The sequence below is a fragment of the Tursiops truncatus genome, chromosome 10 (genome assembly GCF_011762595.2).
Source record: "Tursiops truncatus isolate mTurTru1 chromosome 10, mTurTru1.mat.Y, whole genome shotgun sequence".
Lineage (NCBI taxonomy): Eukaryota > Metazoa > Chordata > Mammalia > Artiodactyla > Delphinidae > Tursiops > Tursiops truncatus.
The window spans coordinates 89,790,694-89,805,393 of NC_047043.1; the positions used below are offsets into that span (position 1 = coordinate 89,790,694).

The 14,700-nt window shown below is 40.8% G+C and overlaps 2 protein-coding genes across 2 annotated transcripts in view; both read left to right on the forward strand.

Moving 5' to 3' along the window:
- Nucleotides 1-14,700, forward strand: part of CNTN4 (contactin 4) — an 817,087-nt gene that overhangs the window by 586,604 nt on the left and 215,783 nt on the right. The gene's annotated exons all lie outside the window — the stretch shown is intronic.
- Nucleotides 4,986-5,964, forward strand: LOC101319114 (actin-related protein 2/3 complex subunit 5-like protein). The gene has a single exon (XM_033865300.2). It carries the CDS (start codon nucleotides 5,002-5,004, stop codon nucleotides 5,461-5,463), a length of 462 nt encoding a protein of 153 aa, XP_033721191.1. The 5' UTR covers nucleotides 4,986-5,001; the 3' UTR covers nucleotides 5,464-5,964.

Here is a 14,700-nt window from a genome sequence, read left to right on the forward strand (position 1 = left end):
TATAATGCTTATTTTAATTGGTTATATATTAAGCCAAAAAAAGAAAAGGTTCAACAAGATGAAATTGTACAGATCAGGCCTTATTTTCTGCCATAATGTAGTTACACTAGAAATTAGCTATAGATCAGTTTTACACAATGACAACAACCACAATTTTTTTTTAAAATCAACTCATGTAAATTTCAAGTCTGCTTTCTAGTATCTCCTGGGTTGAAACAGAAACAAAAACCATAATTTATAGACATTTCAAAATTGAAGAAATGAAAACAGATCTATGCTTAACGAAATTTATGAAAAGTTTGCTCTGAAGCAAGTCAGTAACCTTAAATTCATTATTAAGCAAGGAATTCTGGAAATCAAAATGAGTAAACTAAGTATTCACCTCATGAAGTTAAAAAAGAACATGAAACAAACCTCAGGGAAACAGAAGGAAGACAAAGGTTGAAATTAGTGGATGAGAAAATAGAAACAGTACACAGGAGACAGCACAGAGGAGTTTTGATAGACAAAAGAAAAGATAAATACAAGTGTATTCCTCTTCAAATATAATCAAGAACGAAGAAGAGGAGTACAAATACAGTCAGCCCCCTGTATCCACTGGTTCCACATCCTCGGATTCAACCAACCAAGGATTGAAAATATTCATGGAAAAAAATTCCGGAAAGTTCCAAAAAGCAAAACTTGAATTGGTTGCTTGCTGACAATTGTTTATATAGCATTTACCTGTGTATACAACTAACTATGTAGCATTTACCTTGTATTAGGTATTATAAGTCATCTGGAGATGATTTTAAATTTACGGGATGATGTACGTAGATTATACGCGAATACTACAGCATTTTATATAAGGGACTCAAGTATCCACGGATTTCCTTGATATCCAAGGCGGCATCCTGGAACCAGTTCCTCACAGATGGTAAGCTAAGGGATGACTATATACAAAATTAGAAATTAAAAAGAGCATATAATTTTGTATATAATGTTTAAAATCATAAGAGAAAAACTAGGTACAACCCTATGTTCATTTGAACATCTGGATGAGATGAACAATCTGCTGAGAGTATATAAGCAACAAAATGGAACCAAGAAAATATAGAAAATCTGAATAGATTAATTATCATGGAAAGAATTCAAAGTTGTCAGGAATTACTTTCTCCAAGTACTCTGGCCTATAAATTTTACAAAGAACTCTTTCAAAATTTTAAGGTAATTCCCTTTCCAAATAATGTGTTTCAGAGCAAAAGACAAGCTGTCAGTTCATTTTATGAAATGGGTATAACACTGGGACTAAAACCTGACAAAGACAGCGAAAGGGGGAGGTAGCCTCACTTATGAATGTTAGTAACACATATGGTGTATAGTATATTTCAGGCACTATTTTAAAAGCTTTACATAAATTAACTAATGTAATTCTTACAACAACCTGATGATATAATTGCCTTATACAGCCATTTTATAGATGGCAAAATCCCTGCGACATTGTTTAAGTAAATAGGAAGTTCCTCAACACCTTATGAACAACCATTTTTGGATATGTATATAAAAGGAGCAAAAAGTTTTAAAGGTACAGATAACCCAAAAAGAGTTTTGCTTAAATTCTTCCCATATTCCAAATTTAAAATACAAAAAGTTATAAAAGAAAAATATAATGACTTGTAGAAAGATACTTCTGTGTCCTATTAAATTGTAGCCAACACCCAGAGAGAGTAAAGAGACAAGAATGAAACAATGTTGATAATTATTGAAGCTGGGTGATACAAGAGGGTTCCTTATCCCATTATCTCTACCTTTGTAATTGATGTGTGTCTGAAATTTTCCATAACAAAAAATTTAAAAATACAAGTATGTGGCTGGATTTAGTGATCTCCAAGTTTGCTTCCAGCTCAGATTTTAGATGATCTTCCATTGTTAATTACTTTCTTCTCCATAAAAGTATTTTTGTATCAGCCTTTGAGGCAAGAAGATGTTTGCATTGCATGGAGGAGTTTCTATGATGTGCAGACGTATAGCTATTTTATTACTTATTTTCCTTCTGAAAATCACTCTGGTTATTAATAGCTGTCCTTGCTACCCTGCCTTGAGAGATGGTTATCACTAAAAATGCCTGGGTTGGCAGTAATATGCTTTGCTTCTGCCTGGAGCTGTTTTGAATCTCCAGTGGCAGACCTTCACTGTGTTACTGGGGCAGATGTGCAGTGCTGTGCATTAAATCTGCACTGATCAATGCTCAGATGATTTGACTTTCTGCAGGGAATGAAAAAAATAAACACCCCCATTCCCAAATGGCACTGTAGCCTAGTTAAGAGAATTGCCTGCAGGGGAGTACATTATGCTAAGAGGACTAGTTCATTTTCAGGTCAGAAAACTTTAAATTCAAGTTGACATAGCTTTTCTTTTCATTTCCGTACTCATCTCAGATGGGGAAATGCGGCGTTTGCCACTAAAAATCAACCAGTGAAATATGGCAGAGGCGGGGGGGTGGGGTGGGGGGACAGGGGGAGTCAGTGGTCCAAAGCCTGAAAGTGGCTGTGATCTGAAATATGTCATGGTTTATTTCATAGCAGACACCATACCAAATTTGCTTTCCACTGGTAGACCACCTCCTTTTATTTTCCACAAAATCCCACGTACCCAGCAGCAATCTTTAACAGCAAAAATGCAATCCACACAAGTTATCTCGTGGTGTACCAGCATTCCAGACCGTTCATAAGCAATTAAGGATCAAGTCTGAATTAAATCCAGAGGTTCAGGGCTGAGGATGTTAGGGTAGAGCAGAGAATGATGTTCAGCCAGTTTTCAGACCATGAGCGGCTTCATTCAATAAACCTCATGTTAGGTGCTCCCCCCTTAAGCACCACGTGTGACTTCTGCTTTTACGTCAGGGTAGATCCATAAAGTTTCAGGTGTAGAAATTTTCATGTAGCTATTGTAGGGGAGGGAAACTTTTCCTCTGTTCCCTCTAGGTTCTTTGGCTGGTAATAATTAAATTGGCCTAAGACAGATTAACAAGAGAAAAAAAATTTTAATTTTGTATGTACAGGAGCCCGTACAAATATGAGACTCCAAGAGGTGACCAAAGCAAGGAGCTTTTATACATTTTAGACACAAGAACAATAAACTTGTGAAGAATTGACAAGACAAAGAAGTTTGGGCCTAGGGTAGTAAATTAGTGAAAAAGTAACAAAGTTGGTTATATACATCCTTCTTGGCCCTGAATTCCCTATCTCCGGTGATAAGGGATGATCTCTACCTTTGGAACAGGGAGGGTGCCTTTCACGTGGGAGATTTATTTCCTGCTTTCAGGAGGACAAAGGAGGGTCAGAGTGTCTTGCTTGCACGGACCGTTTCTTAAGTAACTTTAATTCCAAGTAATTAATATGCCAGCATGGCACGCTTTGAGGTGACATATTCTGTCCTCCTTCACTGTACTGACAATTTCAGGTTGAGAATGAATGGGCTCATTAAAAGACAGAGCTGGCTAAGACTAAAAGTAATCCTCCCTAATCCTGGCTTTAACAGCTTTCATCTTTGCTGTGAACAAGTGTCGTTAAAATGAGTTACAAGCACGTGAAAGTGCTCTTCTGGACACCCTTTCACATACAGTCCTCTTCTAACAGAAGCTGGGAGACAGTCCATGATTAATTAATTAAAGAGTCACTTGGCTTTTATAGATAGTATGAGAAATATTAAAGTTGTAAAGGTTTTTGTTGACAGACTAGTAGGATCTATTTGCCATTCAGACCCTATGCCTTGTAAGAAAAAAATTAAGAAGAATTTGGGGCGTTGACCCTGGGATGTGTAATTTATGCATGGCTCTTGTAAGCTGTTACCTCTTAATCACTCAGGAGCCCCAGCTCTTGAAGCAGACTAATGATCCCCTGCTGACTACCCCGCTCTGCTTGCAGTTCTGCCTTCAACACATCTGTCAGCACCACTTCCCAAGGGGACTCTCTGAAAGTTGGAAAGTCTGACATCCATACATTAACTACCCTGTGACTTTCTCCATGAATAATGGACTGGCCCGCTGTAAGCTGTGAGTTTCCTTCCCAACACCGACTGCTTTTCCTTTTATGTGCCACTATGCTTGTCATCAGAGAGACGGCCAGAGAAAAGACATCTGGCGTCTGTAACTCATAGGGGATTCATAAAAACTAAAACGGGTAGATTGTTCTCTCAAATGAAGTTCCTGAAAATACTGAATGATGAATGTCGTGCTAATGGTCTCCTTCCTCTAGCTTGGTGACAGCCTGTAACCAGTTTAAAAAAAAAAAGAAAAGAAAAACACCCTACACCCACAGTGACACACACATTCTAAATTTTATTTAAAAGGTATATTTCTAATTGTTAGGTTGAATCCTTGGAGATAGAGTGCAGTTATTTTGAAAACATTATTTCTTTCCATGTCTGCTACGGAATTGTCCTAGGATATGATAGATAAATATGTTGTCAAGACCTATTCTCCAATTAATTGTTAAAAAAAGAATTCTCTGAAGTAAGTCAAAATTGCCTGTAAGATTTTGGCTGGAGTGTTTATTAATTCACCTTACATGCAGGTAAAAACTAGGGGCTGGAAAGAGGAAATTGGGAACCCACTGGGCCAGGATGGCAGGTCTTTGCTTTTCTCCAGAAAACACAAGAAAGAACAAAGAGGTGATCAAAACAGAAATATGTTAGACTCCTGTAGGTGAGTGATTTTTATTTCTCTAAAGGTCATAAATATTGAGAGGTTCAGTGCTTCCCTTGACAGGTTACTTGTCAAGTTACTGTAGGAAGAAATTACCCCACCCAGAATCTAGAACTGGGCTCGAAAACTTTCAGAGGTCACGCTGAAACTGAATTAGAACAAGCCAGGTGTAAGATGATAGGGAATGGCGAAGACTCTGGTGAACTAGAGAGCATACATTTCATCAAAAAGGGGCACCTGGGGAGCCGGTTCCTAGCGGAGTGGAGTGGAGGTCTTCCCCGGAGCGTAGCTGCCTGAGCGGGCGCCGAGCCCCCGCCATGGCCCGGAACACGCTGTCCTCGCGCTTCCGTCGGGTGGACATCAACGAATTTGACGAGAACAAATTCGTGGACGAACAGGAGGAGGCGGCCGTGGCGGCGGCCGAGCCAGGCCCGGATCCTAGCGAGGTGGACGGGCTCCTGCGGCAAGGGGACATGCTTCGGGCGTTTCATGCAGCCTTGCGGAACTCTCCCATCAACACCAAGAATCAAGCTGTGAAGGAACGGGCCCAGGGCGTGGTGCTGAAAGTGCTTACAAATTTTAAGAGCAGCGAAATTGAGCAGGCTGTGCAGTCACTGGACAGAAATGGCATTGACTTGCTCATGAAGTACATTTATAAAGGGTTTGAGAAGCCCACAGAAAATAGCAGTGCAGTGTTACTCCAGTGGCATGAAAAGGCATTAGCAGTAGGAGGACTAGGCTCCATTATAAGAGTTCTTACAGCAAGAAAGACTGTTTAAAAAAAAAAAAAAGACTCATGTTACCTTGAGAAGAATTTTGGATGCACAGGCTGTTGAAGAAGGGATTGACAATGGATCATCTTCCTCAGAACTCCCAAGTAAACTATTTCAGGACATGCATCCGCTAAAGTGTATTTTATTTTCAAGGTGGAGGGAGAAATTGTCTTACTGTTTCCTAAATCCTTTGCAGGATCTGATAGTCTATGCCTTTGTCCACAAGTAATGCAGAACTGACATTGTGACTGTCTACCAGAGTGGCTGGCCCACATTGGTCAGGTGTACCTGTGTGCACTGCCTGTGTAAAAGCGGGGAAGGATGACTTGGGCAGGTGCAGATTCAAGGGGTGTGGTAAAAAAGGGAGAGCTTGGTTTTTGTTGAAGTGGAAAACCCCCAAGGGTCTGTACAGACATCCCGACCTCCCAAAGAAGGCGGGCTCTCTTGGGTTCATTGTAAAGTGCCTGCTGCATCAATAAAGCTCTTGGCTTATTAGTAAAAAAAAAAGGGGGGCACCTGGTTATATCTACAGTTCACCCAAAAGAGTGTTCATAGGCTGGACTAGACAATTGAAATGACATGATCACTGTGGATCACACTTAGCAACAGGAACTTAAGGGTAGGACCCAGTCCAAACACATATCTCCAGGGAGTTATTTTTAAAATTATTTCTTTTCCAAGTGATATTTTAAGAGCAAACAATTAAGAATCAGTTAAGCATGGAGCCTCCTGACTTAGAAGGCCCAAGTCTTAAAAAGATATCTTGTAACATTTCTATTGACAGATCTTCCAAAGTTCTGCAGAGGAACAAGCCCAGTGGTGAAAATCATCACAGGCAGGGAAGCCCAACACCAGATATGTATGAATAGTTCATTTGTATTCCTCCCAGCCAGAGGCAGGGTGCCAATCCTGGGTCACTTTTACCATAACAATGTTGCCTGGTCACGCAACTGACATTCACCTTCATCGGGTTTGTGGGGTCACAAGCCAGAAAGTTAACCCGAGATAAATTTGTCCATAGAGAAGAAGAAAGGGTTTTAACACTGAACCCACTGCTGTCATATGGGAGTGTGGACTCAGGTCTTCCTTTTTCTTTTCCTTTTTTCCTCCTCCTCTTCTACCCCCTCCTCCTCAGTGTCTTTCCTTTTCTTCTTCCTTTAAAAATGATAGAAGTCCAGAATTTTTAAAAGTTAAATCTCCCAAATTTCAAGTGAGAGTACTATAATAAGAGCCCTGGACCAGAGAATAAAAGAGCTGTGTTCTAGTATTCTAGCAATTAGCTGTGTGAGCTACATCTATAAAGTAAAAGTCTTGCCTAAGGTCAAGTGAGAAGATATTGCTAATGATTTTGTTGCTATTTTCTAATTGATACTTCCTGCTCATATGCTCAATGCTAAGGAGCCTGTTTCTCTTCCCTCAGTTTTTCTATCGTGCTTTATCATGTGAAACCAAAGAGTGAGTGTAAAATAGTCAAAGGTCTTTCAAAACTATAAATGATTGATGCCAATCTCGTTATTGGACAAGATTTCCAACAAAGACCAATATATCTGCTTTTGTTTGCATCACCCAAAGAGACTGGGCCCGAAATGTTATATCTGAGTGGATTTTGACTTTCAGTCCAGTTTTTCAGAGCATTGATATGTTAATACACAGCATAGAGATTATTACCAGGGTAGTTACAGAGGCTACAATCCTTGAAACAGCTTCATATTGGTATCCTGTTATAGCCTACAGTCACACAAATCACACACACACAAATATTTTGCCAACTCTACCATCATCACCAAGAAAAGCTAGTGTGGTATAGAATTTATTTACAAATGAAGGAAATTAGGATTACTTTCATTTTTATATTCCTGGTACAATTTCATCAACAGTCTTATGGAGACCAAGTCAAGGATTCCATTCTTTAGCCAGAAATGAAGAAAGGAATTTATCAACTCCCAACCTGGTTCCAGTATCACATCTACAGTTGGCCAGTAGCCTAGGGATTTGATTATTTGCTCAGTCCTTTTCGAAGAAATCTTTTTAAATTTTGTGGGTCAGAGGCTCTTTTTCTTTTTTTTCTTTAATTAATTAATGTATGTGTTTGTTTGTTTATTTTTCTTTGGCTGCATTGGGTCTTCCTTGCTGCCTGCGGGCTTCCTCTAGTTGCAGCAAGCAGGGACTACTCTTCGTTGCGGTGCACGGGCTTCCCATTGCGATGGCTTCTCTTGTGGAGCACAGGCTCTAGGCGCATGGGCTTCAGTAGTTGTGGTGTGCGGGCTCGGTAGTTGTGGCTCATGGGCTTAGTTGCTCCACGGCATGTGTGATCTTCCTGGACCACGGCTCGAACCCATGTCCCCTGCATTGACAGGTGGATTCTTAACCACTGCGCCGCCAGGGAAGTCCCCAGAGGCTCTTTGTTATGTGGGAAAAGTGTATCCATGAGGAACAGAAGGGTCTAGGTTGAAAGTGATGATGCCTCACAGTTGTTAGAAATGCTCTTATTCATGATAACACAGGCATTTGTAGGAATTTCATTCTCCTCCACTGGCCACAATATTAAACATTTCACCAAGGAAATATTCAATGGGAGATTGTGTCTTAGGAACAGGATCTAATCTTTCATATCACAGTAAGAAGCTGATCAAAGGTGTTGAAAGCTAGCTCTTAAAGGATTAACTAGGTCACATTGTAATACATGATATGAAAACAGAGGGACCTTTTTTTCTTCTGTTGAAACATACAAAAAAATTACAGAAATTGCCTCCCCCCATTTTTTTCAAGACAACTTTCATTGAGAGAAGATATTGAGGGACTTCCCTGGTGGTACAGTGGTTAAGAATCCGCCTGCCAATGCAGGGGACACGGGTTCAAGCCCTGGTCCGGGAAGATCCCTCATGCTGTGGAGCAACTAAGCCCATGCGCCACAGCTACTGAGCCTGCGCTCTAGAGCCCGTGAGCCACAAGTACTGAACCCGCGTGCCACAACTACTGAAGCCCAGGTGCCTAGAGCCCGTACTGCACAACAACAGAAGCCACCGCAATGAGAAGCCTGCTCACTGCAATGAAGAGTAGCCCTCGCTCGCCACACCTGGAGAAAGCCCACGCGCAGCAACAAAGACCCAACGCAGCCAAAAAAAGAAAAAAATTAAATTAATTGATTTAAAAATATTTTTTAAAGAGAAGATATTGAGCCTTCATTTAACATTTAAAATATTCTTACTAAGATTAGTTGAAGCCATATAAGGAATTTTGTTCTGTAACGTAAGTGCAATGAAAAGCCATTTGGTTTTAGGTAATTATATATATAGCTTGAAAATTAACTCTTTTGAAGAGTGCAGAAAATGGCTGCAGCAGGGCACGAGTGTGTGCAGAAACAAAGAAAGTGGTAGTTGCAGTAGGCAGCTAAGAGGTGTTGATTCTTTGTCCTGTGTAATGGCTGTAGTGATGGATACTTTCTGCTCCCTCCCTGAAACCCAAACACAGAATCTCTCTGGGTTCCCATTTAGGGTCGCCCTTGTGGCTGGATTCTCTCCCCTCTCACTCACTCAAGAACTTTGCTCTAGCCACTGTTTTCCTTCTCATTCCTGCATTAGGTATATTCTCCTTCCCTGATACGTCATCCCCATTTGCATTTAAAAATGTAGCAGCGTCTCACATCTTCAATAAATTAGAAACTCCTCTGACCTCACTACCCAGTTTCTATGCTCTCCTTTGCAGCAAAACTTCACAAATCTTCTGTTTCACCGCCTTTCGCACCCAGCCCCACAGGACTTTTCTCCACAGTTGCGCAAAAGTAGTCTCGTCAGTGATCTCCGGGGTACTAATGCCAATGGTAAATTCTCAGTTGTCATCTTATCCAACCAGTCAGCAGCACTCAATACAGTCGATCACTCTAAACTTCTTGAAATACTTTCTTCCCTAGGCCTTTGGGCTACAGCTCTCTTGGTACCCCCTTTATATTACTGGCTGAACATTTTGGTCTCCCTTCCTGGTTTCGTCTCATTTTCCTGTCATCTTCCCATCTTCTTAAAGTAAATTATAAGCATCCCCAGGCTCAGGACCCCCTATATGTGCATACTCCCTAGTCATGTCATCCAGTTCATGGCTTCAGTTGCCATGTTTATACTCATATTTCCCAAATGTCTATCTGCAACACGCCTCCGTCCTAAATCCTAGACTCATGTATCCATTGTCTGGCCATTAGCATGCTTGGTTTCCTAATAGTTATGTCAAAGATGGTGTGACCAAACCTGAGCATTGATCTTCTTCCTAAATCTAATCCTTCTAGAGTTTCGCCAGTCGTGAGAAACAGCAACTCACTCCATTCAGCCAGTGGCTCAAGACTGAAACTTAAGACATAGTCCTTAATTTCTTTCTTTTCCTATACCTCCATCCAGTCTGTTAACAAATCCTGTCTACTGTACCTTTGAAATATACTCTACATCTAGCCACTTTTCCCCACCTCCACCACTGCCACCCTCATCCAGCTTCCCATCATATCCATCTTGGACTTTCATAACTGCCTCCTAGCTGGTCCCCCTGCTTTTGTTCCTGCCCCTCTCCAGCTGTTTCTTATCATAGGACATAGAATGATACTTTTGAGATATAAGTCATCTCATGTTTCTTCCTTGCTTAAAACTCTCCAAAGGCTTTTATATCTCACCCAGGAAAAAAAGTATATAAAACCATTATCTTGGCTAGTAGCCTCCATAAACTGGTCCCTGGCTACCTCTCAATCACCATCCCCTGTCTCAGTGGGCTCTAGCCATAGACTGTTTCTCAAAGACACTAAATGTGCCCCTGCCTGTATTGGGTCCTCTGTGATTGCTGTTTCCATGCCTTAAATTCTCGTTCCCCAGACACCAGCATGGCTGGCCGCCTTCTCTCATTTCATAGCCGTGCTCATTTTTACTCCTTCCCTGATATTTCTAAAATAGTACCATGTCTTTCATTGTTTTTTGTTTTTTTCCTAATAGCGTTTGACACCACGTGACATAATGCTCATTCCTGAGAATTATATTTGTTAACAGATTTGAGGAATTTCATGGTAATATTTTAAAACATTTTATGTTAAATCCAGCATCAATATATTATGCCACGGCATTCTGAAGCAGAATAAGTAAGTAATGTAAACACTCCAGACTTGCAGGGGAAGTGCTTCAGGGTTTGTTTCTGGGCCTTCAGAAGTGTGTGTTGATCTACTCCTCAGTGAGGGATACATCAGTAGAAAAGTTTGAAATGCTCTGTTTTGTATGGACTGGACAATCATCAATATTATGCAGTTGAAGGATACCTAGAAATGCTCTTCTCCATATGCATCTGTCATTGAGCTGCGATCATACCTGTAAAGTCCCACATTAGTCTCCCCTAGTGGTACCAACCACAATTAGAAGTCAACCTGCAATGCCTCTCTAGGCAGCCTTTGCAGAGACCTTGAGGTAAAGTTACGTGGTCTGATGAGCAAGAGTCTGTTTATGGGGCAATAAAGCAGAATATGACATTTTAAAGCACCGTCCCTTAACTAACTTTCTGGATAAGCAGATACTCTTCATTCCTTCTGTGATACACAGTGACCGTTCCATGTAGCAAGCTGTAGGTTCGTGGCTGGAAGGCTACTCTCAGGTAAACATGTATCTCTTTGTTCCTACCCGTTGAGTTGCATACTTGCCAAGAATCAGTTGTTTTTAGTCCTAAACTTGTTTATGCCGGTTGTACTTTAAATATATAAAGTGCTGAAATATCATGAAAAGGAAAGAATTTCCATTTCCATAAAAACTACAGGAAATCCTTTGGGGAAGACTCAATAAAGGCAAGTCAGTAAAAAATAAAGATGCTGTGGGCAAGACAGTTATAAGAGCTTGGGGGGAATCATTAAACTCTTGTAGGATTCTTTATTATATAAGTCTGTTTTTAAGAAAATCAAGATGGGATGTGAGGGCAGATTGTACGTGATGAGTGTAGTTTATATGAAAATGATAACAACAACCCCAGTCAGTAGTAAACTTTTTTAAAAAAGATAAAAAATAAAAAGACAAAGGGGCATTTGGTTCTATGTCAAAAGAATGACAAATAATAAATTTAATTTCCAGAAAAATAAACATTTTTAATAATAATAAATATATGTAAACTATATAAACAGATAAACAATATGTAAATTTAATTGCATGATATGTTTAAGATGTAAATATGGAATTTTTTTATGGTCTCACACTTCTACCAACTTTTTTTTTTTTGCGATACGCGGGCCTGTCACTGTTGTGGCCTCTCCTGTTGCGGAGCACAAGCTCCAGATACGCAGGCTCAGCGGCCACGGCTCACGGGCCCAGCCACTCCTCGACATGTGGCATCTTCCCGGACCGGGGCACGAACCCGTGTCCCCTGCATCGGCAGGCGGACTCTCAACCACTGCGCCACCAGGGAAGCCCCTACCAACTTTTTCAATTAAGCAACCAACTCTAGGATCCAACAGTGTATGAAGATAAGAGAGTTTTTAAATTATTTGAAAACAGTTTTCAAAAGTAGAGATTGTAATCCCATTACAGACATAGCAAAATTACAGAATAGCAAAGGAGGTGAAATACTCAGAACAATCCTGTGAGAAAAGTAAATTATTATTCCCATTTTACACATGAGACTTAAGGAGAGTAAATGACTTAGAACTAACCTGCTGAGAACTAAGATCTGTCTCACTTAAGGATCGATCATGCTCTTCATTCTTAGACTTATTGCCTCTTTGAACCTCTTCTCCCACACTTTTTATTTAGATCTTTTATAATGCAGCCTTTTCAAAATAAATGTCAGCTAAAGACTGCTGACCTGGGGCTTCCCTGGTGGCACACGGGTTAAGAACCCGCCTGCCAATGCAGGGGACACGGGTTCAATCCCTGATCCAGGAAGACCCCACATGCCGTGGAGCAACTAAGCCCGTGCACCACAACTACTGAGCCTGTTCTTTAGAGCCCACAAACCACGACCATGTGCTGCAACTACTGAAGCCCATGCACCTAGAGCCCGTGCTCTGCAACAAGAGAAGCCACCGCAATGAGAAACCCGCGCACCACAATGAAGAGTAGCCCCCGTTCACCACAGCTAGGGAAAGCCTGCGCGCAGCAACGAAGACCCAACGCAGCCAAAAATAATAAATAAATTAAATAAAGACTGCTGACCTAATCATATATTTTACTTAATAGCTCCTGAATGACTATGACATTGTGATAATAGAAATGCCGTTTTTCATGTCCAGTGACCAACTCTTGTAGCTTAAGAGGGTGTCAGGCTGTTCCCTGTTTTGGTAAATACTACATATCAAATCTTTTGGAGATTTTACAGTGCTGAGATTAGGAAAAATGTAGTGAATAAATGTACCCAACTTTTTTCAATCCGGTATCTCCCAAACTTATTTGTCCACGTTTTTATCATGTAATGCCACTTTAAATTCAATTGAAGCAGTATTCCATGCACACGTTTTTTAAATGTTGTTTTATAGAATGTGCTTATGTTTTCTGTTATGTGCAGTCCTGTTCTTACATACTCTCAGCTTGTTGACCATAGTTCTGTGGTCTGAATCTTTTTATTGTACTCTTATTTTTCTCAGCTCTTTATCATATTCAGGAGAGAAAAGACAAGTGTTTCCAGAGATAGACTTGGCCGTTTCTTCTGATAGCTGAACCTTGGCACCCCTACCCTTAGAGGTCAGTAAGGGCTCCATGCAACTATGCACAAGCAGAGTCAGCTAAAGACTGAGATCACCCCTTGCTCAACAGGCCTTGGTTGAGAAGCTTATGGGGAGCAAAAGAAGTTCTACCACAAGCTGAACAAGTGCGTCTAGGGTCAGCATCATCAAAAAGGGTCAGCTAATCAGTGTTCACCCAGCAATTAGTGATGTGAAGGGTGGCAAGAATGCTAAAATTATATGTATCTTGTTGTCCCTTAGAGCTAAAGTTGACACGTCAGGAGGTGATAGCTCTGTGTTGTGAAGCCAGTTGAAAATAGCTCTGTGCAGACCTTAGCCCTGACCCTGCTGCAGCCTCAGGCTCTTCTTTGCAGGATAACCAGGCCATTTGTGGTTTACTGTCATTTGTGTCTCTCCTGTGCCAACTCATAGTGTGCTAGTTCCTGATGAAAAATGGAGATGAGGGTACATGGTGGGGGGACGCGAAGCAACAAGAACAAATGTAGATAAGTTCATTTGTGTCATATTTTAGATTCCATATGTAAGTGATATCATATGGTATTTGTGTTTCTCTTTCTGACTTCCTTCACTTAGTATGATAATCTCCAGGTCCATCCATGTTGCTGGAAATGACAGTTCATTTTTTATGGCTTAGTAGTATTCCAATGTATATATATGTACCACATCTTCTTTTTCCATCCATCTATCGATTGTTGTTTCCATGGTTTGGCTATCATAAATAGTGCTGCTATGAACATAGGGGTGCCTGTATCTTTTTGAATTATAGTTTTGTCCAGATCTATGCCCAGGACTGTGATTGCTGGATCATATGGCAACTCTATTTTCAGTTTTTTTAAGGAACGTCCATACTGTTTTCCATAGTGGCTGCACCAGATTACATTCCCACCAACAGTGTAGGAGGGTTCCCTTTTCTCCACACCCTCTCCAGCATTTGTTATTTATAGACTTTTTACTGATGGCCATTCTGACTGGTGTGAGGTGGTACCTCATTGCGGTTTTGATTTGCATTTCTCTAATAATTAGCGATGTGGAGCGTCTTTTCATGTGCCTGTTGGCCATCTGTATGTCTTCTTTGGAAAAATGTCTACTGAGGCTTTCTGCCCATTAAGAAAGGCAATATTTTGATGGCTTCTTCCCTTTAAGCTTGCCCTAGTCAGTCGCTGGAGCTCAGGAGTTGTTTAGTCACCAGTGGGAGCAGAAGCAGTTATCCGGTGCTGGTTCCACCAAAGTCGGGCACAGGTATTAGCTGCCCCCTGCTTCACACAAGAAAACCAGGAAATACAAAGTGGTTAGGACTGATAGAAGTCAGGAAGGTTTATTTTATGTATGCATGGGATGTAGGTAAGAGGTTCAGCCAGAGTTTGAAAACTCTGCTGTCTTTAAGCCCCAGGCATGTAAGAATGTCAATGAATAAGATAATGTAGGTCTGGCCAAGATTCATGTGCCCCACTCAACCATGCCAGCGACTACTCATCTCAAGCCAGTTATTGCCTTGAAGAAATATAGGCTTAGTATTGTCTGGTCTTAGGGTTTTTCATGAGAAACCATAATGTGGAATTCTA

What these genes read in the sequence shown, in the direction of transcription:
- LOC101319114 (XM_033865300.2), top strand. Translation starts at nt 5,002, where the DNA reads ATGGCCCGGAACACGCTGTCCTCGCGCTTCCGTCGGGTGGACATCAAC.